A 27,500-nucleotide genomic window follows, 5' to 3' on the forward strand; every position below is an offset into this window, starting at 1 on the left:
CGTAGTCACGAACACGGGAAATCATCTGGAACCCCGACGCTGTCGACCGTCAGCCGTCGGGGATTGTTTCTTCTTGTTTTTATCGAGGATGTTGTTATTGTTGTTTGCTGTTTCTCTACAGACTTTTGATTTGCTACCGTTCTTGATAAAAACAAGTGTGACGGTTCTTCTGACTAGACCGAGCCTCCCAGTGCTCCGAGTGGCCCCGGGGGACCCGACAGTCTATTACCACCAGTCCTGGTTTTGAGGACCCCCGTTGACCCAAAGGAAAGTCCTGCTGGGAGGACTTCAGCAGAAGAGCCACAGGAACGAGCTCAGGTTGATATTCCATAATATATATATATTTTTTTTAAAGGCGTGATGATTTTCTTTTTTTCTTCTTTTTTTTTTTGGCATCTGTTCTTATTCTTTTTTAAATCTGATATATTTGTCTACTTTTACAATCATGTTCTACGCGGCAAACAATGAAAGAGTTTCATTCCAAAATAAATAAAATACCTCAACATGATGGCAGCTATTAAAATAAAGTCTACTATGGGTAATTATTAAAGTTATAGTAAGACCTTTATTTACAAAAACAGTTCTGTTTTATTAACAATCATCTGTGATATGAACAGATTTTTTTACATGTTCACATTTTGGAATGAAACCCTTCAATTTTTAAGATTTTTTTCATTTTTTTTCAGTGTATATGCACATATAATCCATGTTGATGCAGTCTCCCAGTAAAAGTTATTTAATATCATAAATGGTCTCGCCGTAGTCTTTTTCTTTCGCGGGTATATTTTTGTATATGGGGAGATCTCTACACAGACAACATGTATTTACGAAGGTAATCCAGTATCCACGGTTACAGTTCTTCTGAGCGGATCACGTGGAACAGCGTGACGTTGTAGAGCACCTGGTGGCCGTTGTTCCAGGCGTAGAGGGCTCGGTCACGCGGGTTGTAGTCCAGCATGGAGATGTGCGAGTACTTATTCTGGAAGGCGATGTCGATGTACTCGTAGGTGGAGGAGTTGGTGGAGTAGGCGTAGTACACCTTGGTGCCTCCCGAGTATCCGTTGGTGACGTACAGCGTGCCGCAGATCATGAAAGACTCGCCGGCACTCCTCTTGGGGTGGTTGGTGGTCCAGCTCTTGACGATCTGCAGGGTGTTGGGGTTCAGCTTGCTGAGCACGATGTTGCCGGCGTTCTGGTTGGTGGCGTAGACGGCCCACAGGCCTCCCTCGTCCACCATCAGGTCGATGTCGGAGTGGCCGCCCCAGGCGTAGTGATACGCGTTGTTGAAGCCGGCGTAGTCCAGCTGCCGGGACTTGCTGATGGAGGAGGTGCGGAAGTCGAACTTGATGATCACGTGGCTCTGGAACTTGTTGAAGTAGATGGAGCCGTTGTAGACCACCTGACCCGTGCCCGACCACGGGTGGGGCAGCCGGTGGGACGTGAAGTTGTCCGACGTCATGAAGTCCTGCATGGACTTGTACTCGCGCACGAAGCGGTTGTTGTGGTAGCCGTCCATGTACCAGACCTGCGCGCCACGAGAGGGATGAAGGAGCGTTAGCGTTAGCATACAGGAGCTGGAGGAAAGACACAACCTCGGCAGCGTGCCGAGAACGCACAAATCTTTCAGAACTAAATCAATCCCGCCACTTGTTCCAAAGGGCCCGTCTGACCGGCACACACACATCTACTAACACTAGGTGCACTTTAATGCACTTTAATGCACTTTAATACACTTTAATACACTTTAATACACTTTAATACGGAATATCCTCAACTGTAAACGCTCCTATTGTTTAGCTATAGTTGTGCATGTGCCATGATCTTTATAAAGTTTAACATGAACTAGAGAGACCACGTTAGCTGAAGAGCGTCATGGCGTCCATGTTGCTCCGTGACCTTAAAACGCATAGAGAGTCCCCGCCTCCTTCATGCCCCGCCCCCTTCGGCTTGACGCCTCTCTCCAGGACCCCGCTTGGCCTGGATGGTTAAAAACGGTAAACACACGTTTGGTAACGGGTAAAAAAGGCCGATGCACGATTCTCTCCATCCGGAGACCATACAGACCATAATATAAACATTCTTGAGACGCAGGGCTGACAGGCGGGTGCTTGTTGCTCTTTGCTTCCTGCAATGAGAATCCTGGCAAGAGGAACAAGAGTGTGAAACCTCCCGTGTGCACAGATGGCACGTATTTTGTCACGCAGCTTGTTAGGGATACACACCCCCCCCCCACACACACACACACACACACACACACACACACACATACACACACACACACACACACACACGCACACACACACGCACACAAAGATTGACCCTTGGCAAAAGACCGCCCATATTGCCGAAATGTGTGTTCTGTATGCGGCACGACCGCCATCGCTACGTGTTCAGATATATATATCTATATATATATATATACATATATATATATATATATATATACATATATATATGTATATATATACTGTATATATATATATATATATATATATATATATATAAATATGTATGTATATATATGTGTGTGTGTGACACGCCCCGTGAAAGCTTCATCTTTTACCAGGTGACCTCACTGGGCAATCTGAATGTGAATGAAGGAGTGAACCCAAAAGGAAGGAAACAGGCGCGATGTTGTTGCTGTAAAAGTCTTCTGGGTATGGACGTCGGTGCACCCAGCGCTCAGTCACATGACAGACTCTCAGTCACATGACAGACTCTCAGTCACATGACAAGCTCTCAGTCACATGACAGGCTCTCAGTCACATGACAGGCTCTCAGTCACATGACAGGCTCTCAGTCACATGACAAGCTCTCAGTCACATGACAGGCTCTCAGTCACATGACAAGCTCTCAGTCACATGACAGGCTCTCAGTCACATGACAGGCTCTCAGTCACATGACAGGCTCTCAGTCACATGACAGGCTCTCAGTCACATGACAGGCTCTCAGTCACATGACAAGCTCTCAGTCACATGACAGGCTCTCAGTCACATGACAGACTCTCAGTCACATGACAAGCTCTCAGTCACATGACAGGCTCTCAGTCACATGACAGACTCTCAGTCACATGACAGGCTCTCAGTCACATGACAGGCTCTCAGTCACATGACAGGCTCTCAGTCACATGACAGGCTCTCAGTCACATGACAAGCTCTCAGTCACATGACAGGCTCTCAGTCACATGACAGGCTCTCAGTCACATGACAGGCTCTCAGTCACATGACAGGCTCTCAGTCACATGACAGGCTCTCAGTCACATGACAGGCTCACAGTCACATGACAGGCTCTCAGTCACATGACAGACTCACAGTCACATGACAGGCTCTCAGTCACATGACAGGCTCTCAGTCACATGACAGGCTCTCAGTCACATGACAGGCTCTCAGTCACATGACAGGCTCACAGTCACATGACAGGCTCTCAGTCACATGACAGACTCACAGTCACATGACAGGCTCACAGTCACATGACAGACTCTCAGTCACATGACAGGCTCTCAGTCACATGACAGACTCACAGTCACATGACAGGCTCACAGTCACATGACAGGCTCTCAGTCACATGACAGGCTCTCAGTCACATGACAGGCTCTCAGTCACATGACAGACTCACAATCACATGACAGACTCAGTCACATGACAGACTCTCAGTCACAACTCTCAGTCACATGACAGACTCTCAGTCACATGACAGGCTCTCAGTCACATGACAGACTCTCAGTCACATGACAGACTCACAGTCACATGACAGACTCACAATCACATGACAGACTCAGTCACATGACAGACTCTCAGTCACATGACAGACTCACAGTCACATGACAGACTCACAGTCACATGACAGACTCACAATCACATGACAGACTCAGTCACATGACAGACTCTCAGTCACATGACAGACTCACAGTCACATGACAGACTCTCAGTCACATGACAGACTCACAGTCACATGACAGACTCACAATCACATGACAGACTCAGTCACATGACAGACTCTCAGTCACATGACAGGCTCACAGTCACATGACAGACTCACAATCACATGACAGACTCAGTCACATGACAGACTCTCAGTCACATGACAGACTCTCAGTCACATGACAGGCTCACAGTCACATGACAGACTCACAGTCACATGACAGGCTCACAGTCACATGACAGGCTCTCAGTCACATGACAGGCTCTCAGTCACATGACAGGCTCACAGTCACATGACAGACTCACAGTCACATGACAGACTCTCAGTCACATGACAGACTCACAGTCACATGACAGGCTCACAGTCACATGACAGACTCTCAGTCACATGACAGACTCACAGTCACATGACAGACTCTCAGTCACATGACAGACTCTCAGTCACATGACAGACTCTCAGTCACATGACAGGCTCTCAGTCACATGACAGACTCTCAGTCACATGACAGACTCACAGTCACATGACAGACTCACAATCACATGACAGACTCAGTCACATGACAGACTCTCAGTCACATGACAGACTCACAGTCACATGACAGACTCACAATCACATGACAGACTCAGTCACATGACAGACTCTCAGTCACATGACAGGCTCACAGTCACATGACAGACTCACAATCACATGACAGACTCAGTCACATGACAGACTCTCAGTCACATGACAGACTCTCAGTCACATGACAGGCTCACAGTCACATGACAGACTCACAGTCACATGACAGGCTCACAGTCACATGACAGGCTCTCAGTCACATGACAGGCTCACAGTCACATGACAGACTCACAGTCACATGACAGGCTCACAGTCACATGACAGACTCTCAGTCACATGACAGACTCACAGTCACATGACAGACTCACAGTCACATGACAGACTCTCAGTCACATGACAGACTCTCAGTCACATGACAGACTCTCAGTCACATGACAGACTCTCAGTCACATGACAGACTGCAGCTGCAGATTTCTAATGTTTTATTGACTGAATCTCATCTCAGGTACAACACATGTCCAGCAAAGCGCGACAAGGGTGAACAGCTTGTGTTTACATTTAAACAGCATTATCCTTCACTAGCAGGGGGGGGGGGGGGGGGGGGGGGGGGGGGGGGGGGGGGGGGCATGAGACAGCATTATCCTTCACTAGCGGGGGGGGGGGGGGACATGACATGAGACAGGATTATCCTCTATATAAAAAAGAAAACCCTCTCCCTACTACAGGCGCGTGAAGATCGGAGGGAACAATACTCGATACATTCTGTATCGTGTTTTTTTCTTCTTGAGATGTGAGAGATGATATTCATCCCCCGCAGTCCAAACAAACAAATACAGAGAGGCAGAACCGGAGCACGTTTACAGCGATGCACAAGAACATTTGAAAAAAGATAATGTAAAAATAAACAAAAACACAAACTAAATAGAAAGAAAGCAGAGAAACCCTCAATTCCCAAAGGTACTCTACCCCCCCCCCCCCCCCCCTCTCCCTCCTTCTTTTTTTTATAGTATCATACAGCAAAAGACATTCAGAAGAGCAGACCGGAGTGATAGAAAACACTCATGCAAAGAAAGCCTTGTTCACACGTAGTCACGAACACGGGAAATCATCTGGAACCCCGACGCTGTCGACCGTCAGCCGTCGGGGTTTGTTTCTTCTTGTTTTTATCGAGGATGTTGTTATTGTTGTTTGCTGTTTCTCTACAGACTTTTGATTTGCTACCGTTCTTGATAAAAACAAGTGTGACGGTTCTTCTGACTAGACCGAGCCTCCCAGTGCTCCGAGTGGCCCCGGGGGACCCGACAGTCTATTACCACCAGTCCTGGTTTTGAGGACCCCCGTTGACCCAAAGGAAAGTCCTGCTGGGAGGACTTCAGCAGAAGAGCCACAGGAACGAGCTCAGGTTGATATTCCATAATATATATATATTTTTTTTAAAGGCGTGATGATTTTCTTTTTTTCTTCTTTTTTTTTTGGCATCTGTTCTTATTCTTTTTTAAATCTGATATATTTGTCTACTTTTACAATCATGTTCTACGCGGCAAACAATGAAAGAGTTTCATTCCAAAATAAATAAAATACCTCAACATGATGGCAGCTATTAAAATAAAGTCTACTATGGGTAATTATTAAAGTTATAGTAAGACCTTTATTTACAAAAACAGTTCTGTTTTATTAACAATCATCTGTGATATGAACAGATTTTTTTACATGTTCACATTTTGGAATGAAACCCTTCAATTTTTAAGATTTTTTTCATTTTTTTTCAGTGTATATGCACATATAATCCATGTTGATGCAGTCTCCCAGTAAAAGTTATTTAATATCATAAATGGTCTCGCCGTAGTCTTTTTCTTTCGCGGGTATATTTTTGTATATGGGGAGATCTCTACACAGACAACATGTATTTACGAAGGTAATCCAGTATCCACGGTTACAGTTCTTCTGAGCGGATCACGTGGAACAGCGTGACGTTGTAGAGCACCTGGTGGCCGTTGTTCCAGGCGTAGAGGGCTCGGTCACGCGGGTTGTAGTCCAGCATGGAGATGTGCGAGTACTTATTCTGGAAGGCGATGTCGATGTACTCGTAGGTGGAGGAGTTGGTGGAGTAGGCGTAGTACACCTTGGTGCCTCCCGAGTATCCGTTGGTGACGTACAGCGTGCCGCAGATCATGAAAGACTCGCCGGCACTCCTCTTGGGGTGGTTGGTGGTCCAGCTCTTGACGATCTGCAGGGTGTTGGGGTTCAGCTTGCTGAGCACGATGTTGCCGGCGTTCTGGTTGGTGGCGTAGACGGCCCACAGGCCTCCCTCGTCCACCATCAGGTCGATGTCGGAGTGGCCGCCCCAGGCGTAGTGATACGCGTTGTTGAAGCCGGCGTAGTCCAGCTGCCGGGACTTGCTGATGGAGGAGGTGCGGAAGTCGAACTTGATGATCACGTGGCTCTGGAACTTGTTGAAGTAGATGGAGCCGTTGTAGACCACCTGACCCGTGCCCGACCACGGGTGGGGCAGCCGGTGGGACGTGAAGTTGTCCGACGTCATGAAGTCCTGCATGGACTTGTACTCGCGCACGAAGCGGTTGTTGTGGTAGCCGTCCATGTACCAGACCTGCGCGCCACGAGAGGGATGAAGGAGCGTTAGCGTTAGCATACAGGAGCTGGAGGAAAGACACAACCTCGGCAGCGTGCCGAGAACGCACAAATCTTTCAGAACTAAATCAATCCCGCCACTCAACAGGCATCCCAATTAAGTCAGCGTGACAGGCGCAGGGTGGCGTGAGCGGAGCCCCGCGGGGTTAATGCCCTTCATTCCAGATCTAAGGCTCAGCTGCTTCCTGCCGGCCGGGCGGCGAGCTCTTGCTTCCGGAAGCCAACACCTCCTTTGTCTCAGAGGGACTGAAACACCTGAAGCACTTCCTCTACCTGCTGTGATTGACTTAAAGAATGATTCATATCAGGAAAGAAGGTCTCAGAGGAGAAACAAACTAGCTATGAAGACAGAGAGATGAAAAGAAATGGAGCAGAACTGTCGGCTCCCGTCAATTTAGTTCGTTCCCCTCTCTCCGCCCGCCCCTTTGATAATCACATCTTTCATGTGTTCGCTTCAAAATGTATTAGTTTCTAAAAAAAAAAAAAAGTTGCCTTTACAGTTTGCTGATATCATCTCAGTCAGCAGTAGTTTCTCTCCTCTGCTGCCGGAATATTTAAAAATACAGCCTGTGTTGTCATGACGATGAGCCTGCAGGACGCACACTGTGAGTGTAGACCCGCATGCTGTGAGTCCTTCTCTAGTTTCCTCTCCCATGTGGCAAAGGGACTCCTGTCTCTTATTAATGCCTCTCATAAAGCCGGCGCGCTCAGAGCATCGAGCCGCCGGGCTTCTTCCTGAAGACCCTATGGATCCATCTCTGGCCTTTCACGGAGCTCTAGTGGTCCAAGCCAACAGAAAGCACAATCAGAGGGATCGTCAGCAGATAAAAAGGAGCGTGACCCACTAACACAAACCCCCGTTAGTATTGAGGCTCTTCCTTTAGAGTCGGCTTCATGTTTACTGCACCGTGCTCGTGTTAATACTCTCAGTCTGCTCATCAAAGATTAGTCTGCAGGTTAATATATTTACATCACACTGTAGAAGACGGAGGCCATTATGGACATATTTACATTTGATCACCTTTCTGTGGATCATAACTCAAAACTCTGGCATGCTTACCCGCGTATCTCCTTCAGGGGCCAGCGGGTCCGTCATCCAGGAGCCGAACCGGGATCCGGAGGTCTTGATGGTGATGGGCTCGCTGATGCCCGTCAGCTTGCCACACGCTGCACAGGGTAAAGAAGTGAGACGGGACAGCGAACACATCCGGGTACTTAAAACCCCCTTTTCATTTACTGGAGACGGGTTGAGGGAGTCGGCGTCCGGCGCGTCGCTCTCGCATCACGTGGTCAACGCGTGCCGACGCCTGCTCGAGGAACCGGGAGCGCCGCTGCGTGTGCTGCCAGCGAGCGTTAATCAGTGTGGATTGTAAATGGGAAGTTGAGTAAACTGACACGATGATTCTGACGAGTTAATTTTATCCCGCGAACGTAATGAGTCGCTCCGATGTGCTAATTTAAAGAGCGGCGCTGTGACGGGCGGCTCACTACCTCCTCGGCCCATTACCTCCTCATTGTGTGTGTGTGTGTGTGTGTGTGTGCAGCACATGTGAACACATGGTCACATGAGCAGCATCTACTATATCCAGTGGGGGGTTGAGTCCCTTACGTAACCCTCAGTGGGATTAGAGGCCACAGTTGTACGTTGGCCATTGATTTATTTCATAATGTTTCTATCTTTAGATTACACGACTATCGCAGGCTGGATCTACATTCTGGAGATGCACGCGGGGTCCAAGCCCCTTTTGGCCTGGATTTGCCCGGGTCGGAGCAAATGGGATGAGATTTATGTATTTCTCTGTGCTTTGATGGGGGCGGGGCTTATTTTGGAAAACGGTGATGTCGTCTCCAATATATTAGCCTTTTCTTTTACATTTAAAGTCGTAGAGAAGTGGTGTTCTCTGACCACTCGACGTGAACCGATCGCCGGGTTCTAAAGAAACCCATTGAAGAGAGGCCCGGTGAGGGGTACTTGGTTCTGTGGCAGGTGGACCCGTGGTTCTATGCATCACGCCTTGTAACTTCTCCCCAGAGGGAACGGAGGGTGAGAACAATGGAGGCGGGTTCCTGTGCCTCCCGGCTCCATTCATCTGCTCTCTCCGGGCCTCTCTCTATTTGATTATTGCCCAGCAAGCTGGCGAGTCCCCTTGATGGATGGCCGTTGTGCCCCTGCAGCCGGCGGTCTGTGAGCCTCTGCAGCTCCAACCGGCTCGGAGGACGGCTCTGCAGGGACCCCGTTACTCTCCTTCTCTTTCACTCCATCACTCTCTCCTTCCCCTTCACCTCCGACTATCAATTCTTCCTGCCGCTGTTATCTATTATTCAACACTCACATTTCTCCTGCCTTCTTTACTTTCACCCCCCCGCCTCCTGTTAATCTGCAGATGCACATTTTTGAGTGACCTTTGCAAGTTTAATCTCAATAACGAGAGTGCAGCGCAGTGTGTGTGTGTGTGTGTGTGTGTGTGTGTGTGTGTGTGTGTGTGTGTGTGTGTGTGTGTGCACTGTGCTGGATCGTGTGAAGATGAGAGGAAGAGCCACCCTCTGTTCTGCCCGAGCCAGTCCCTCGCTGGGTGACCTCGCCTTTATCTCCTCTGATCTCACACACACACACACACACACACACACACACACACACACACACACCACAGTGCCCCGCTCTCCTATCTTTGGCAAACCAACTGCAGATGTGAGCAGCGGCATGAGCATCAAACGCCCGGACCAGACTCTGGCTTCAGTCCGGTGTGTAGCTGTGTGTGTATAACTGGAACTGTGTGTGTAGCTGTGTGTGTATAACTGTAACTGTGTGTGTAGCTGTGTGTGTATAACTGTACCTGTGTGTATATAACTGTACCTGTGTGTGTATAACTGTAACTGTGTGTGTAGCTGTGTGTGTATAACTGTAACTGTGTGTGTAGCTGTGTGTGTATAACTGTACCTGTGTGTGTATAACTGTACCTGTGTGTGTATAACTGTAACTGTGTGTGTACCTGTGTGTGTATAACTGTACCTGTGTGTGTAGCTGTGTGTGTATAACTGTACCTGTGTGTGTATAACTGTAACTGTGTGTGTAGCTGTGTGTGTATAACTGTACCTGTGTGTGTATAACTGTACCTGTGTGTGTATAACTGTACCTGTGTGTGTATAACTGTACCTGTGTGTGTATAACTGTAACTGTGTGTGTACCTGTGTGTGTATAACTGTACCTGTGTGTGTAGCTGTGTGTGTATAACTGTACCTGTGTGTGTATAACTGTACCTGTGTGTGTATAACTGTAACTGTGTGTGTAGCTGTGTGTGTATAACTGTACCTGTGTGTGTATAACTGTACCTGTGTGTGTATAACTGTAACTGTGTGTGTACCTGTGTGTGTATAACTGTACCTGTGTGTGTAGCTGTGTGTGTATAACTGTAACTGTGTGTGTATAACTGTAACTGTGTGTGTATAACTGTACCTGTGTGTGTATAACTGTAACTGTGTGTGTACCTGTGTGTGTATAACTGTACCTGTGTGTGTATAACTGTACCTGTGTGTGTATAACTGTAACTGTGTGTGTATAACTGTACCTGTGTGTGTATAACTGTAACTGTGTGTGTATAACTGTACCTGTGTGTGTATAACTGTACCTGTGTGTGTATAACTGTAACTGTGTGTGTACCTGTGTGTGTATAACTGTACCTGTGTGTGTATAACTGTACCTGTGTGTGTATAACTGTACCTGTGTGTGTATAACTGTAACTGTGTGTGTACCTGTGTGTGTATAACTGTACCTGTGTGTGTATAACTGTACCTGTGTGTGTAGCTGTGTGTGTATAACTGTAACTGTGTGTGTATAACTGTACCTGTGTGTGTATAACTGTACCTGTGTGTGTATAACTGTAACTGTGTGTGTACCTGTGTGTGTATAACTGTACCTGTGTGTGTATAACTGTAACTGTGTGTGTACCTGTGTGTGTATAACTGTACCTGTGTGTGTAGCTGTGTGTGTATAACTGTACCTGTGTGTGTATAACTGTACCTGTGTGTGTATAACTGTAACTGTGTGTGTAGCTGTGTGTGTATAACTGTACCTGTGTGTGTATAACTGTACCTGTGTGTGTATAACTGTAACTGTGTGTGTACCTGTGTGTGTATAACTGTACCTGTGTGTGTATAACTGTACCTGTGTGTGTATAACTGTAACTGTGTGTGTAGCTGTGTGTGTATAACTGTACCTGTGTGTGTATAACTGTACCTGTGTGTGTATAACTGTAACTGTGTGTGTACCTGTGTGTGTATAACTGTACCTGTGTGTGTATAACTGTAACTGTGTGTGTACCTGTGTGTGTATAACTGTACCTGTGTGTGTATAACTGTACCTGTGTGTGTATAACTGTAACTGTGTGTGTACCTGTGTGTGTATAACTGTACCTGTGTGTGTATAACTGTAACTGTGTGTGTACCTGTGTGTGTATAACTGTACCTGTGTGTGTATAACTGTACCTGTGTGTGTATAACTGTACCTGTGTGTGTACCTGTGTGTGTATAACTGTACCTGTGTGTGTATAACTGTACCTGTGTGTGTATAACTGTACCTGTGTGTGTATAACTGTACCTGTGTGTGTAGCTGTGTGTGTATAACTGTAACTGTGTGTGTACCTGTGTGTGTATAACTGTACCTGTGTGTGTATAACTGTACCTGTGTGTGTATAACTGTACCTGTGTGTGTAGCTGTGTGTGTATAACTGTACCTGTGTGTGTATAAGTGTACCTGTGTGTGTAGCTGTGTGTATAAGTGTAACTGTGTAACTTGTGTATACATAAACAGACATATGGACTGTAACCAGCTGTTCTTAATTTAAATATCTGTGTCTTGGTCCAAAATGAACAGTTTGTAGTCTTTGTAACACAAATCATTGTTGTCATCTTTCACGTGAATAATATGAAACGGGAACACAATCTACGCGCGATGTCTCCGCTCTGGTGATCCATCTGAGTCACTGTGTGTGTGGGCGTGTGTGTGTGTGTGTGTGTGTGTGTGTATGTGTGTGTGTATGTGTGTGTGTGCATCTATTAGCACCGTGGGCTGTAACCGAGGTGTGAGGAGACTGAGGCTAGAACCAAAAGACTGGGATGGAAACTTCCTGTCCTACTCGGTGTGTGTGTGTGTGTGTGTGTGTGAGTGTGTGTGTGTGTGTGTGTGTGTGTGTGTGAGTGTGTGTGTGTGTGTGTGTGTGTGTATGTGTGTGTGTGCATCTATTAGCACCGTGGGCTGTAACCGAGGTGTGAGGAGACTGAGGCTAGAACCAAAAGACTGGGATGGAAACTTCCTGTCCTACTCGGTGTGTGTGTGTGTGTGTGTGTGTGTGTGTGTGTGTGAGTGTGTGTGTGTGTGTGTGTGTGTGTGCGTGCTCATATATAATCATGTGTTTAAAGAGGCCACTTTCATCAGCGCAGGCCAGTGTTGTAGGACGCGACCATAGATTCATGCAGATTATCATTTCTGTGTCCAAGTAAATAAAGTTAAACGTCATAAGGACTGACACCAGTTCAGATATCATCATCAATTAATCAATTATTTATCTATTCTATCAAATGTTCCCAAACGATGAAATAAATAGCTATCACAATTTGACAGAACTTAGTGTGAAAAGAAAATCCCCCAATATTCATAATCATCATATTTACAACAACAGAAAACAGGAAAGCAGCACAGAATATGTGTGTGTGTGTGTGTGTGTGTGTGTGTGTGTGTGTGTGTGTGTGTGTGTAGAATAATGACTTTTCTCTTGCCCATTGGTGTTAGCTGGTGTAACTCCGGGTCTATGAGTGCACGTGTTGCCCTGTGATGGACTTCACTGTCGGTTTACTTTGACAGTGTGTGTGTGTGTGTGTGTGTGTGTGTGTGTGTGTGTGTGTGTGTGTGTGTGTGTTGGAGGGCGAGCACGAGGAAATGCAACCATAAGGGTGTCCGGCGCTGTGTAATATTGTAATATGCATCTTTCGGCCACACATAATGTTCCTGTGATGTTCTGGATTGTGTGAATAATGCCTGCAGATCTCTTTCTGGCCACTCGCATACATGTCAGTGTGTGTGTGTGAGTGTGTGTGTGTGTGTGTGTGTGCATGCATGCATGTGCTTGAAGCAAAGAAGTGTGTGCCAACAACTTTCTGCGCCTACCTAATTTTTGCATGCATGCTCGGAGTCTCTCCTCAAGATTTGACACTCTGCTGTGGAGCTCCTCGTAGTCATAGGCCCCCATCTCCTCCTGAAGTTCGCTTAGAACTGACGTCAGATTCTGGACCTCCTCCTTAAACTGCAATACCAATTTGGCATCGGCCTTGTACTCCTCCAACACTGGTATCAACGGTCTAAGCTCCTCCATTTTCGCTTTTATGGCCTGAAAGGATTAGAATAAGCTCATTTGAGTGTCATGCGCGACAAAAAGGAGACTGTCCATAAAAGAAAAGAAAAAAGGAAAAGAATGAGAAAAGAAAAAGAAACACCTGTCTGAACCTGACTACTCTAACTCTGACCTGCCTCTTCTCTGACCCCCTGTGTGTGTGTTCAGTGTGTGTGTGTGTGTGTGTGCAGGTGTGTGTGTCTGAGCAGACAAACCCAGGTCACACGCTGCAGGGCGGCGGCTCCGTCGTTTAAAAAGCTCTCGGTACACCGACAACAATTGGGAAAGCTCTTTATTGGTCATCATGGTTTAAAACATCGTATTAAGGGTTACATGCTTTTACATGTCACACACAACAAAGTGACGTCTATAGTTTTAACGTATAGATTTGTTGAGTAACCAAATATGCATAGACAAAAGCCAAAATAAAAATAGAATGAATAACAGCAATCAATAATAATAATAATAATAAATGTATTTACGTTTGAAAAAGAAAGCTTTTAAATGGAAAACGTTGACAGCAGTAACATGCAGGAAGAGATCAGTGGGTTGGTTTGGGAGAAGGGTTCTGAGTCTCAGTGGTGCTAAAGGTAAATTAACTGTTTGACGCCCCAATGCTCTCAGTACTGTGGCCCAGTTCAGGGGAACCTGGGCTTGACCTGCCTCCTCTTCCCTGTGGCTCTCTGTACTTGTGTTAAAGTTAACCCTGCAAGCAAGAGAACGACACTGTTGACAGGAGCTGCAGCTGTCTGACCTGGCTGACACACAAGCACAAGGATAGATACGCACAAAACTGTGGAACACACACTGTGGAACACACACTGAGGAACACACACTGAGGAACACACTGTGGAACACACACTGTGGAACACACACTGTGGAACACACACTGAGGAACACACTGTGGAACACACTGTGGAACACACACTGTGGAACACACACTGTGGAACACACTGTGGAACACACACTGAGGTACACACACTGAGGAACACACTGTGGAACACACACTGAGGAACACACTGTGGAACACACACTGAGGAACACACACTGAGGAACACACAGTGGAACACACACTGTGGAACACACTGTGGAACACACACTGAGGAACACACACTGTGGTACACACACTGTGGAACACACTGTGGAACACACTGTGGAACACACACTGTGGAACACACACTGAGGAACACACTGTGGAACACACACTGAGGAACACACAGTGGAACACACACTGTGGAACACACTGTGGAACACACACTGTGGAACACACACTGAGGAACACACACTGTGGAACACACACTGTGGAACACACACTGTGGTACACACACTGTGGAACACACTGTGGAACACACACTGAGGTACACACACTGTGGAACACACACTGTGGAACACACTGTGGAACACACACTGAGGTACACACACTGTGGAACACACACTGTGGAACACACACTGAGGTACACACACTGTGGAACACACACTGAGGAACACACTGTGGAACACACACTGTGGAACACACACTGTGGAACACACACTGAGGAACACACACTGAGGAACACACTGTGGAACACACACTGTGGAACACACTGTGGAACACACTGTGGAACACACTGAGGTACACACACTGTGGAACACACACTGTAGAACACACACTGTGGTACACACTGTGGTACACACTGTGGTACACACACTGTGGAACACACTGTGGAACACACACTGTGGAACACACACTGTGGAACACACTGTGGAACACACACTGTGGTACACACTGTGGTACACACACTGTAGAACACACACTGTGGTACACACACTGAGGAACACACTGTGGAACACACACTGTGGAACACACACTGAGGAACACACACTGAGGAACACACTGTGGAACACACACTGAGGAACACACTGTGGAACACACACTGTGGTACACACTGTGGAACACACACTGTGGTACACACACTGTGGAACACACTGTGGAACACACACTGTGGTACACACACTGTGGAACACACTGTGGAACACACACTGTGGTACACACACTGTGGTACACACACTGTGGAACACACACTGTGGAACACACTGTGGTACACACTGTGGAACACACTGTGGAACACACACTGTGGTACACACTGTGGTACACACTGTGGAACACACACTGTGGAACACACTGTGGAACACACACTGTGGTACACACACTGTGGAACACACACTGAGGAACACACTGTGGAACACACTGTGGAACACACACTGAGGAACACACAGTGGAACACACACTGTGGAACACACACTGAGGAACACACACTGTGGAACACACACTGTGGAACACACTGTGGAACACACACTGAGGTACACACACTGTGGAACACACACTGTGGAACACACACTGAGGTACACACACTGTGGAACACACACTGTGGAACACACTGTGGAACACACACTGAGGTACACACTGTGGAACACACACTGTGGAACACACTGTGGAACACACACTGAGGAACACACTGTGGAACACACTGTGGAACACACACTGAGGAACACACTGTGGAACACACACTGTGGTACACACTGTGGTACACACTGTGGAACACACACTGTGGAACACACTGTGGAACACACACTGTGGAACACACACTGTGGAACACACACTGTGGAACACACTGTGGAACACACACTGTGGAACACACACTGTGGAACACACACTGTGGTACACACACTGTGGAACACACACTGTGGAACACACTGTGGAACACACACTGTGGTACACACTGTGGTACACACACTGTGGAACACACACTGTGGAACACACTGTGGAACACACACTGTGGAACACACTGTGGAACACACACTGTGGTACACACACTGTGGTACACACACTGTGGAACACACACTGTGGTACACACACTGTGGAACACACACTGAGGTACACACACTGTGGTACACACACACTGCACACGTGCACTGAATGGGGTGGTCGGTGGTGTGAGCATGCAGCGCGGGTCGCAGACACACACACACACACACACACACACACACACACACACACACGTGTCGTGCAGGTGGCTCAATGGTAATGACGCTCAACGCTGGAATGAAGAAACTTGTATTGACTTCAAACACTTGTTTACTTATTCTTTGAAGTTCTTTGTTTGTTTGTTTGTTTGTTTATTTGTTTATTTGTTTATTTGTTTCTTCTCCTGTGAAACGGAGAGAGCTGAAACGCTGGGTCGATTGCGCAATAACTCAGACGGCTGCGAGATAACCGAAAATCGTGTAATTTTAAGTGTCGTGCTTCTTCTCCACGTCAAGTGCTCATGTTACATAAGAGGCTGTGACGGTGGTCTTCATTACAGACCATAATCAGCATGTTGATAATGAAAAAGAGAAGTCACACGAGGCACATCAGCGCTAGCTTACGTGGAGATGTGCTCATTCTATTGGCTGCACAGTAAACCTCTTAAAGGGCCAGTGTGCCAGTTTGCAGATTGCTCACCAACTGAAACTGAAAGCTACGGTGGCCCACGAGCTCAGTGAGACCAACGAAGGTCTCCTCATCACCGAGCTGATTCAAGGTTCCATCATAAAGTGAGTTTACACATCCAGTTATTAAACCTCGTTGGTTATGCATGCGTTGTGGATTTCTCGGCATGCGGCGTGGCGGTCGGGTGGATTGTGAACGTCCACAGTGGGAACACGGAGACACAGGATGGGTGAGTGTGTGTGTGATGGGCAGCAATGACGGCGTGGCGGTCGGGTCAATGGGCGGAGCTCTGGCTGCGTACCTTGTATTGCTTGGCAATGTTCTGCTTGTGGTTCTCCTCCACCTGCCTGAACTTGGTCTCCAGACCACGGAGCTGGACCTCCATCTTCTCCACATACTGCAGGTCCCTCTGGGTCCGCTGGTCCAGGACCTGGATGGACTGGGTCATGTTCTGGACCTGCGGTCGCCATAGAGACGGGAGTCATGAAGTCACATTATTACAGTCTCATCGTAGCGATAATGCGTATGAGACGCAACAGACTGTCGACGCGGTGCTTTGGCGTTCTTCTCGCAGTGACTCACTAACTGACATCAGGCCGACTCGTCGGGGGCCTCAGACACACGGAGCTGTGGAGCGCACACTGTTTACACATTCGGTCTCTCCAAAAACTGTCGAGGGTCCAGAAAACTACAGAAACGTGGCACATCTCCTGTTTATTCATGACATGTATTAATTCATGTGCACCATCAAGCCAGATCAACTGGGGATCCACTCAAAGGTTGCTTTTCTTTTCATAAATGTGCTTTGAGTGTTCCTCGCAGCACCGCCTTGAGCCTTGGGGCTGGGTTGCATCACCGTGTTGCTTTGGCTGCGTGCAACACTAGAGCCTCGCTGTGCGGAGCCGCCTCCCACGACGCACGGCGGGTTTCAGGGGAGCTCATTAGAGCACGATGCCTACAAACATGGCGGTGTGTCTCTGAGTGTGCTGTAGCTTAAAGGAGTAAAGGGAAGCCGTGATTACCTTCTCCAGCAGCTGCCTCAGTTGTTTGGTGCGGGCGTCCCGTGAGCACATGGACTGCTGAGGAGCCACCACGGTGCAGACGCACCTGCCCTCGCTGTCCTGGGCCGAACTGTACACCTGCCACGATTCCTCCGGGTTCGCCGGCAACACCTGAGGAAGAAAAGGAGGGGACGAGCAGAAGAGAAGGGCGGTTGAGCGGCGATGCTGGAGGAGAGGGGGAGCAGATGAAAAGAGGACCACAAAGAACCTGACAAAGGTCACTTTGCTGCTCTCTTTCCCCATTAAGGGCGCTCTGCCTGTGGGATGCTAAAGCATTGATCACCATCAGGACACCACACACCGCCAGGCTCCACCACAGCCTGTGTGAAGACCACGCAAAGAGAGCTGCAGCCAACCCAGCTGGAGCTGTGTGTGTGTGTGTGTGCGTGTGAGTGTGTGTGTGTGTGTGTGCGCGTGTGAGTGTGTGTGTGAGTGTGTGTGTGCAGCGCAACGTGCACGTCAGAAAGAGAGAAAGTAACCTGCTGATCAAGACTGAGTGAGTGACTTTGGAAAGAGATGTTCATCACCGCATCAGCAATAATTAAAAAGTAATCACGGGACAGATCTGCTGTTTGAGTCGATTAGAGAGAACGAGTGACGTCACAGAGCCCGAAAGGAGCCGCTTTCGACCAGAGACGTGCTGACGAAGAGAATCTCGATGAGCAGCTGCCTCAGTCAGGTGGGTTCACGGGCACATGAGAGTAAAATATCCAAAGTCAAGAGAGAAATGCTTGAATCTTCTCATAATCCTCAAACAACAAACAGACCTCCACCTGACAGCTCACATTATCACAGAGAAACAAAGACTGCACAGCAGGACGGGGTCTTTGAACGCATCTCTCGTTCACAGGCTGAGCACCCAAAAATAAAAATGAATGAACCGCTTGTAAATGGTTATTACTCTACCCCGTGGACCTCCTGCTCATATCAATAGAGAGACATCAAAGGGCCGATGGGTAACTTTCCTCCTCATCTCTCAGGGACCAGCTGGAGCGTCATCACAGGCGAGAAGAAGCTCTATGAAGCCCCTCCAAGTGGCCACATATGGTTGGCACTGTGTTGGGATTGAAATGGAGACCCCCCCCCCCCCCCCCCCCTACGTCCTCAACCAGCAGCAGGAAATATGCAAAGTCGCGCACTTACCCCGGTGCTCCGGTCCGGGTAGCCTCCCTGCGCCGCCGTGAGCTTGGTGGTGTTGAGCCCCACCAGAGAGGGGAGGGTCTGCGACATCCAGTTGGTGATCATCGCCATGGTGCTGAGCACGACGCCGATCTTCAGCAGAGGAACCGACATCTTTGCGCGCTTGCTTGGGACTCTTTTTTTTTTATCCTCTCTTTTATTTATGAATTCTTATTTTTTAAATTTTTTATGTTAAGCCGTTTTCATTCTACAGACTCCTCCGGTGACAAACGAGGACGGCGAGTCATGGAGCCCGGAGCGGCTTGCTGCTGGTCCACCCGGGACTCCGGCTCGGCGGGTCTTTTTTTGGACATCTCCGACGAAGCACCGGCGACGAACGAGCCGGAAGAAAGGGTCGCGAGGAGGAGAACCGACCCAAAATATATATGAATATATATAAATATATATATAACTGCAACACTTTGCTCCGGTGGAAGAGAGAGAAGAAGAAACGCGTCCCCCGGATAGAGCTCCTCTGGCTGCGTTGTCCCGCACACTGCCGCCTCTCCGGTTCCTCCGTTACTACTTGGTGCACGCCCGACGGTCCGCCTCCTGCCTCGAGTGCGCGCTCTCGTGATGAAGAGCCACCGACTACACGCACGGAGGCGGCTCCCGAATGGATGAGAGGAGGAAAAAGGAGGAGGCGCTACGCATCCATCGGCATCGCCAGACGCAGTGATGTCAGCCGGGTCGGGCTCGGTTCCTGGTGAGACCTGGGACGGCGCCTGATTCGCTGATAGCTGCCCCCCCCCCCCCCCCCCCAGGGGGCACGACAATGAGCAGTGCGGCTGAGGTCGATGGGGGGGGGGGGGTATTTCATAGACATGTCTTTCTCCTGCCCCATAAAGGAGAGGACGCACACCTGCGGCACCGGATCACGCGCCGGTACCGCTCACCCATTAGAGCTGAAACATACAAATCGACAGCGAGAGTGACACGAGCCCACGTGACACGAGCCCACGTGACACGAGTCCAAAAAGAAATGTCGCATCCTGGCGTGGATGACAGTGGGGTGAGAACTCCGGGGTGACGCGCTATCGACGGGGAACCGGAGAGCTCGCGCTCCACCGTTTCTCATGCGCGTGACTCTGGCGCCACCGTGCAGCGGAACGGAGCGTTGCTTTGAAAATGCACAAAATATTAATATATTTACTATATTAAATGTATAAATATAGTAAAAAGACCCTTTCTAATGACTTTGCAGTGCACTTTATAATACAGACCTCGGCTCCATGACGGGGCCCTGACATGATACATGGTCCCCCAGACCTCGGCTCCATGACGGGGCCCTAACATGATACAAGGTCCCCCAGACCTCGGCTCCATGACGGGGCCCTGACATGATACAAGGTCCCCCAGACCTCGGCTCCATGACGGGGCCCTGACATGATACAAGGTCCCCCAGACCTCAGCTCCATGACGGGGCCCTGACATGATACAAGGTCCCCCAGACCTCGGCTCCATGACGGGGCCCTGACATGATACAAGGTCCCCCAGACCTCAGCTCCATGACGGGGCCCTAACATGATACAAGGTCCCCCAGACCTCGGCTCCATGACGGGGCCCTGACATGATACAAGGTCCCCCAGACCTCAGCTCCATGACGGGGCCCTGACATGATACAAGGTCCCCCAGACCTCGGCTCCATGACGGGGCCCTGACATGATACATGGTCCCCCAGACCTCAGCTCCATGACGGGGCCCTAACATGATACAAGGTCCCCCAGACCTCGGCTCCATGACGGGGCCCTAACATGATACAAGGTCCCCCAGACCTCGGCTCCATGACGGGGCCCTGACATGATACAAGGTCCCCCAGACCTCAGCTCCATGACGGGGCCCTGACATGATACAAGGTCCCCCAGACCTCGGCTCCATGACGGGGCCCTGACATGATACATGGTCCCCCAGACCTCAGCTCCATGACGGGGCCCTAACATGATACAAGGTCCCCCAGACCTCGGCTCCATGACGGGGCCCTAACATGATACAAGGTCCCCCAGACCTCGGCTCCATGACGGGGCCCTGACATGATACAAGGTCCCCCAGAATAGTGTGAGTGTGTCCACAGCTATTTCTGTCTGCTCCATAATGCATTTTTCTGGTAAACTGAAAGACAGACGGAGAGGAAGTTGGCTCATCTCCCCCTCGTATCTCCCCTCTCGTATCTCCACCTCCCTCCCGATGGCCTCTCTTGTCTCTCCCACTCCTTCGTGGCCCTTTGAGGTGAGAGCTGGCTCCACAGATTACTTTGAAGCATCGTGAGGGGTCAGCTCACCGCTGTGCACCGTGGTCCAGAGCCCGGTCTGGTCTCAAGAGCCTTCCAGAGAGTACACTTTGTCTCCCGGGAGCCGATCCAACTCTAATGACGGCGAGGCACACGATCAAAAGCTTTGGGTCCCACCTCTAATATGAAGCCGGTATTAAACACAGCGGAGCGCCACAGGTGCACCATGGGAAGGAGGCTCAATGAAAGAAATCAATCAATCAATCAACCACCGGCTCTCCGTATGTCATTTAAAACCCCTCAGACGGATTTGATCTGTAGATTAATAAAAGCAACACTCGATGATCAGTTTTGCGCTCGGATATAAAAACCTTGCAGCAATAAGATGTTGAAAGGGGGGGGTCCACCCAGTTATGACGAGCTGGTGGTGGCCCATCTTTATAATACAATGCAATATAATAATACACAACCTATAATAGTGTGTCTGCATCTCTATTGCGTCCCAGCGAGCAGGTGTTCAGACTGTATACAGTAGGACACCCTCGATCCAATGCAATGAATGCTTCAACAGAGCAACACATAAATAAATCACATTTCCTGCAATGAAGTACAAAATGCACCGAATCTCCACCTCCTCCTCTTCTGCTCACTCTCTGTCTCTCACTCTCTCTCTCTCTTTCTGCCTCTCTGTCTCTCACTCTCTCTCTCTCTCTTTCTGTCTCTCCACTTCACCAACCATACTGAATAATAAATAGCTTCAACCCCAGCTGCCACGCGTATTGCAATTCAGCTCAACTCCATCTCAGTTTCTCACATAGCCCCCCCCCCCCCCCCCCCCCCCCCCCTCTGGTTTCCAACATTAAAAATCCCTCTAACTGTTTCAAGATGATTCCCTCATTTATAGTTTCATCTTGAGACGCGTTGGAAAAAAAGATTGAGACGATTCGCGTGAAAATGATATTTAAATATAAAAATAAAAGCATTCTTAGTTGTGCATGCACTCAAATCTCAACCCCAGACACGTGCGGGTGTTTGCGGCGCGGCGCGTGGGCGGCGCGGCGCCATCTGCGTCGTCAGGTGTCGGTGCGGCGCTTGAGGATGTGGGGGCCCCGGGGAGCCACGTGGGAGCCACCGGGGGGGGGGGGGGGGGGGGGGGAGGAGCAGATGCCGCTCGCCGTTCTTCTTCCACGGGAACGCAGCCCCGAGCAGCCGAGTCCAAAACACGGGGCGGAAACAAAAGAGGAGAGTCGCTCGCCACGCGCCTCCGTGCTCCTGCTCCCTGGGCCAGATGTTGAGGAAAGAGCTCGTGGGGTCGTTAGGAGGCCGTGGGGGTCAAAGGTCGAGGCCGCGCTCGTGAGTAAAATAAAGGCCCTCTATCTTTCTGTCTCTGAATACACCTCTCACTTAAATATATATATATATATATATATATATATATATATATATATATATATATATATATATATATTTCTTCAGAGATGGATGTGGAGAGGCCTTCCCACTACAGCAGCGGCTGTATGAACAGAGCCCGTTGGTGTCTCTAGTGTTTCCGCTCTCGAGGTTACATCGACTTACCTTCAAACAGATGATCCCCCCCCCCCCCCCCCCCCCCCCCCCCCCCCACACACACACACACACACACACACACACACACACCTGAACCCCCACTGTCACGAGAACCAAAGTGAAACACGCTCCCACTTCCTCCTTCCTCCCATCAATCAGGGCACCCCCCCCCCCATTGTTCTACCGCGTCAGCATTGTTTCTCGTGCACTCTCCCCGGCTGCACTGCTCACGTCCAGTTCAGATTACAAGCGTGCACATTTTCTGATGCTTCAGTCCAGGGAGATGAAATAGCACCGTACAATAATAACCGTGCGCTATGAATATGAAACAATGCACACCGACACTTCTCATTTCTCATTTTCTACATCTGCTGAAATCAATATCTCCGGCATACTTGTGTCAAGGTAATATGACATCAATATTCCTTCTAACACACCGGTTAGCAGCAGGGTTTGCAGCAGCCGTGTACGTCTAACACGTTGTATTGAGTTTGTCACTTTGAGTGCATCACAGACACTCCGGGAACAGAGAGTCATTTATTGATACCTCGGCGATAGATTGTTTTGCTTTTCTTTTTTTTTGTTTTCCAGTCTTCAATTATTAAACACAAGAGAGGAGCAAATGAAACGTGGCTCTCTGTTCAAGCATGAGCAATTAAATGGTACGATTCTTCCATCCGGTGGTGGCAGGGCCTAAATAAATGTCTGTGAGGATTCATAAAGGCAACAGATTCATGCTACAGTAACTATTACATGTATTGCTGCAAATGGCCTTTCAGTTAGAGCAGGAAGTAATTACTATAGTTCCAGTAAAGGATCCCAGGGATACATTTTATTGACTGGTAAATGAGTTTACTACAGCTTTACATTGTTGGACTACATGTCCTTTTTATTTGCCCACACACACACACACACACACACACACACACACACACACACACACACACACACACACACACACACACAGGCAAACAGTAAGTCACACTGTGGTCAAAACACCTTCTTTGAGACACTGCCTTAGCCCGGATTTAAGAGCATGCAACTCAACAATGGCCTTTATTATATTTAATAAAGGCTACGGGCAACAGAAGCCCTGCACGTGAGTGTTCTGCCCGGTTGCTATAATGAGAACACGGACAGCAACAACCCCCCCGGTTGTCATCCCCGTCGGTGGGGACCGTGCACGGCTCTGCTGGATCCGTCCGCGCCCGTCAAGCACACCGTATTCACGTCATGTAATCCCCCCCCCCCCCCCCCCCCCCCCTCGTTAATCGGTTTAAGCAGGAGAGCTAATTCACGTCGCGAGGTGGTAATCTCTCCGTGGATCCGAAGCCCATTAACCCATTAGTCTCTTTAGCTTTTAATACAAATGGTGTTTTGAAAAAAATTAATATGTTTAAAAATAAATAAACCAAACCAAAAAAAACCTACTTGGGTGAATTCTGTGCCCATGAAGATGAGGAGAACCAGACTCAGGAGCTTGCTCGCAGGCTGCATCTCTTGCCTCCGGTGAGTGAGGACCAGCGGTCTCACATGCAGATCGAGTCCCTCCGCGTCCCCTCCGCGTCCCCCCCGCACAGCAGTCCCGTCCTCCCGGCTCTCTCTTTGCGTTGCGAGCCGATTGTCTCTTTAACTCTCTCTCTCTCTTTATTATTATTATTATTATGATGAATATTTGCTCCCTCAGCAACCAAGAGGCAGACAGCGGCGGCTCGGCTTCACGGAGTCGTCTCGGTGCATATTCAGTTCGGATCGGGGAGCCCGGATCTTCTCTTCCTCTCCGCCCGCGTCTCGGTTCCTTCGTGGCCGCACTTTGTGCCTCGCTGCGACGGACCGTGATGAGCACCGTGGCTTACCGGGCTGGAGACGCGCACACACACGCACGCACGCACACGCACGCTCCGCGGACCCAAAGTTTCCCTCCCCGCCTCGAAGCCTCCGCGTGAGCTCTGGATGGAGAGGAAGGACGCGGAGCGGCGGCGCTGTCCGTGGTGCTGAAAGCGGAAGTAGCGTCGCGGAGAGAGAGGGAGATTTAAACGGGCAGGAGGGAGGAAGCGTCTCCGGGTGGCCGGAAGCTGAGCTCCACACACTGCCTGTAGAGTCAACATGCATTTATGAACTAAAGAAAGATGCTCGTTACATAAATGCAGCGCATGAAGCATCAATACACACGATCAATGCTTCACTGTGTGAAAAATAGATTTTATGGAGCAAATAAAACAATATAGTAAAGTTAAAACCCTGCACACTACATTATGGACCCAACGTTGGATTTCACTTCAGTGGAAGAAGTCTTGAGATCTTCTACTTAAGTATGAGTACGCATATAAAAACATTACACATTTTGTAGTTTAACTTTATTGAAGAAATTGTGCTTGATTCTTGTTGTTCTGAGTTTGGACTCATGGTTTAATCACTTATTGTAAGTCGCTTTGGATAAAAGCGTCAGCTAAATTGTCAGGATCTGTAGTGTTGTTTCGTGTTTCCTGTCTTATTTTGAAGTCCTTGTCTCTCGTGTCCTCTGTTTCTCTTCACTTCCTGTCCCTGTGATTGTCTGCCCTGTTCCTGATTGTTTCCTCCTGTGTCCAATCACCTGCACCAGCCCTCTGTATTTAAGTCCTGTTCATGTCATTCCCCTTGGTTCGGTTCGTCTTGTCTAGATCGTGGAAGATCTTGTGTGCATGTTTTGTATCCTGGTTTTTTGGAATCCTGTTTTGGAATCCTGTTTAGCAATAAAGGTTGCTTTTCCATCGTTGACGGCGTTTGGGTCCAGTGTTCCTGTCGAGCTGCACATAACAGAACGAACCGACCCCGAATGGACCCAGCCTACAACCCCTTCGAAGGGACCCGCTTGGCCTATGGGGGCCCTCGTAGCCTCCAGAAGGGGAACTACAACCCCCATAGGGTCTCGGCACCAAACCCCTTCGAAGGGACCCGCTTGGCCTATGGGGGCCCTCGTAGCCTCCAGAAGGGGAACTACAACCCCCATAGGGTCTCGGCACCAGACCCCTTCAACGGGACCCGTTTGGCTTATGGGGGGCCTCGTAGCCCCAGGGGCAGAGGTCACCCAGGCCCAGCCCCGGAGTGGGGGGCGCAAACCTCCGGACCGCGTCGGTGGAGGGTTCCGGCTGCCGCCTCTGTGCCGCAGACTACTCCGGTTCCCGCAGTCGCCTCCGTGCTGCAGCCCTCGCCTGTTCCTGTTGCCGCCTCCGTGTTCCGGCCAACCCCAACTTCCTGGGACCTATTGGACTTCCAGCCGGCCCTTGCTTCCTTTGCCTTGTCCCAGGACGCTTTCCGGGACATGATGGAGTCCCTCCAGGCGTTAGACAGGGTCCTGCTTCGGCCGCAGTCCCCGCCGGTTCCTGCCGATGCTGTCCCGTCGTCGCCCCGGCCGACTCCAGCTCCCCGTGTCCCGTCGGCGCCTCAGCCGATCCCAGCTCCTCGTGTCCTGTCGGCGCCCCGGCCGACTCCAGCTCCTCGTGTCCCGTCGGCGCCCCGGCCGATCCCAGCTCCCCGTGTCCCGTCGGCGCCCCGGCCGATCCCAGCTCCCCGTGTCCCGTCGGCGCCCCGGCCGCCCCCGGTTCCCCGGGTCACGTCGCCGCCCCGGCCGACTCAGGCTCCCTGTGTTCGGTCGCCACCATGGCCGCTTCCGGCTTCTGTTCCTGGGGTTCCCCCGGAGCCCGTCTGTTCACCTGGTGGTCGCCCTTCTGCCCGTCCCCCGGAGCAGGTCTATCTGCCTGGTGGCAGTCCTTCAGCCCGTCCGCCTGGTGGTCGCCCTTCTGCCCGTTCCCCGGAGCAGGTCTATGTGCCTGGTGGCCATCCTCCTGCCCGTCCCCCGGAGCCCTTCCGTCCACCTGGTGGCCGTCCTTCAGCCCGTCCCCCAGAGCCCTTCCGTCCGCCTGGTGGTCGCCCTTCTACCCATCCCCCGGAGCAGGTCAGTCCTCCTGGTGGTCGTCCTCCTGCCCGTCCTCCGGAGCAGGTCAGTCCTCCTGGTGGCCGTCCTCCTGCCCGTCCTCCGGAGCAGGTCAGTCCTCCTGGTGGTCGTCCTCCGGCCCGTCCCCCGGACTTCTTCTGCCAGGCTTTTGGTCCCGCCTCCGGCTCCCCTTCACCCACCCTGGGGGACTGTGTTGGGTCGTCTGGAATCCGCCCCTTGAGGGGGGGGTTATGTCAGGATCTGTAGTGTTGTTTCGTGTTTCCTGTCTTATTTTGAAGTCCTTGTCTCTCGTGTCCTCTGTTTCTCTTCACTTCCTGTCCCTGTGATTGTCTGCCCTGTTCCTGATTGTTTCCTCCTGTGTCCAATCACCTGCACCAGCCCTCTGTATTTAAGTCCTGTTCATGTCATTCCCCTTGGTTCGGTTCGTCTTGTCTAGATCGTGGAAGATCTTGTGTGCATGTTTTGTATCCTGGTTTTTTGGAATCCTGTTTAGCAATAAAGGTTGCTTTTCCATCGTTGACGGCGTTTGGGTCCTGTGTTTCAAGCTGCA

At 49.8% G+C, this 27,500-nt stretch overlaps 2 protein-coding genes across 3 annotated transcripts; both read right to left on the reverse strand.

Moving 5' to 3' along the window:
- Positions 1-850: 850 nt before the first annotated feature.
- LOC117740672 (noelin-like) lies at positions 851-2,380 on the reverse strand. The gene is made up of 3 exons (XM_034547203.1): positions 2,346-2,380; positions 2,034-2,139; positions 851-1,525 (listed from the first exon to the last, which is right to left on the reverse strand). The coding sequence occupies exons 1-3, from the start codon at positions 2,378-2,380 to the stop codon at positions 851-853; spliced, it is 816 nt and encodes a 271-aa protein (XP_034403094.1).
- A 4,032-nt stretch (positions 2,381-6,412) lies between these two features.
- Positions 6,413-24,513, reverse strand: LOC117740442 (noelin). 2 transcript variants are annotated; one of them, XM_034546851.1, is made up of 6 exons: positions 24,448-24,513; positions 18,006-18,155; positions 17,285-17,440; positions 13,289-13,508; positions 8,189-8,295; positions 6,413-7,087 (listed from the first exon to the last, which is right to left on the reverse strand). In XM_034546851.1, the coding sequence occupies exons 1-6, from the start codon at positions 24,511-24,513 to the stop codon at positions 6,413-6,415; spliced, it is 1,374 nt and encodes a 457-aa protein (XP_034402742.1). The 2 variants fall into 2 exon arrangements, with proteins under 2 accessions (XP_034402742.1, XP_034402741.1); XM_034546850.1 differs by lacking the exon at positions 24,448-24,513 and adding an exon at positions 19,188-19,535.
- Positions 24,514-27,500: the final 2,987 nt, after the last annotated feature.

Source organism: Cyclopterus lumpus, chromosome 12, assembly GCF_009769545.1.
Source record: "Cyclopterus lumpus isolate fCycLum1 chromosome 12, fCycLum1.pri, whole genome shotgun sequence".
Classification (NCBI taxonomy): Eukaryota; Metazoa; Chordata; class Actinopteri; order Perciformes; family Cyclopteridae; genus Cyclopterus; species Cyclopterus lumpus.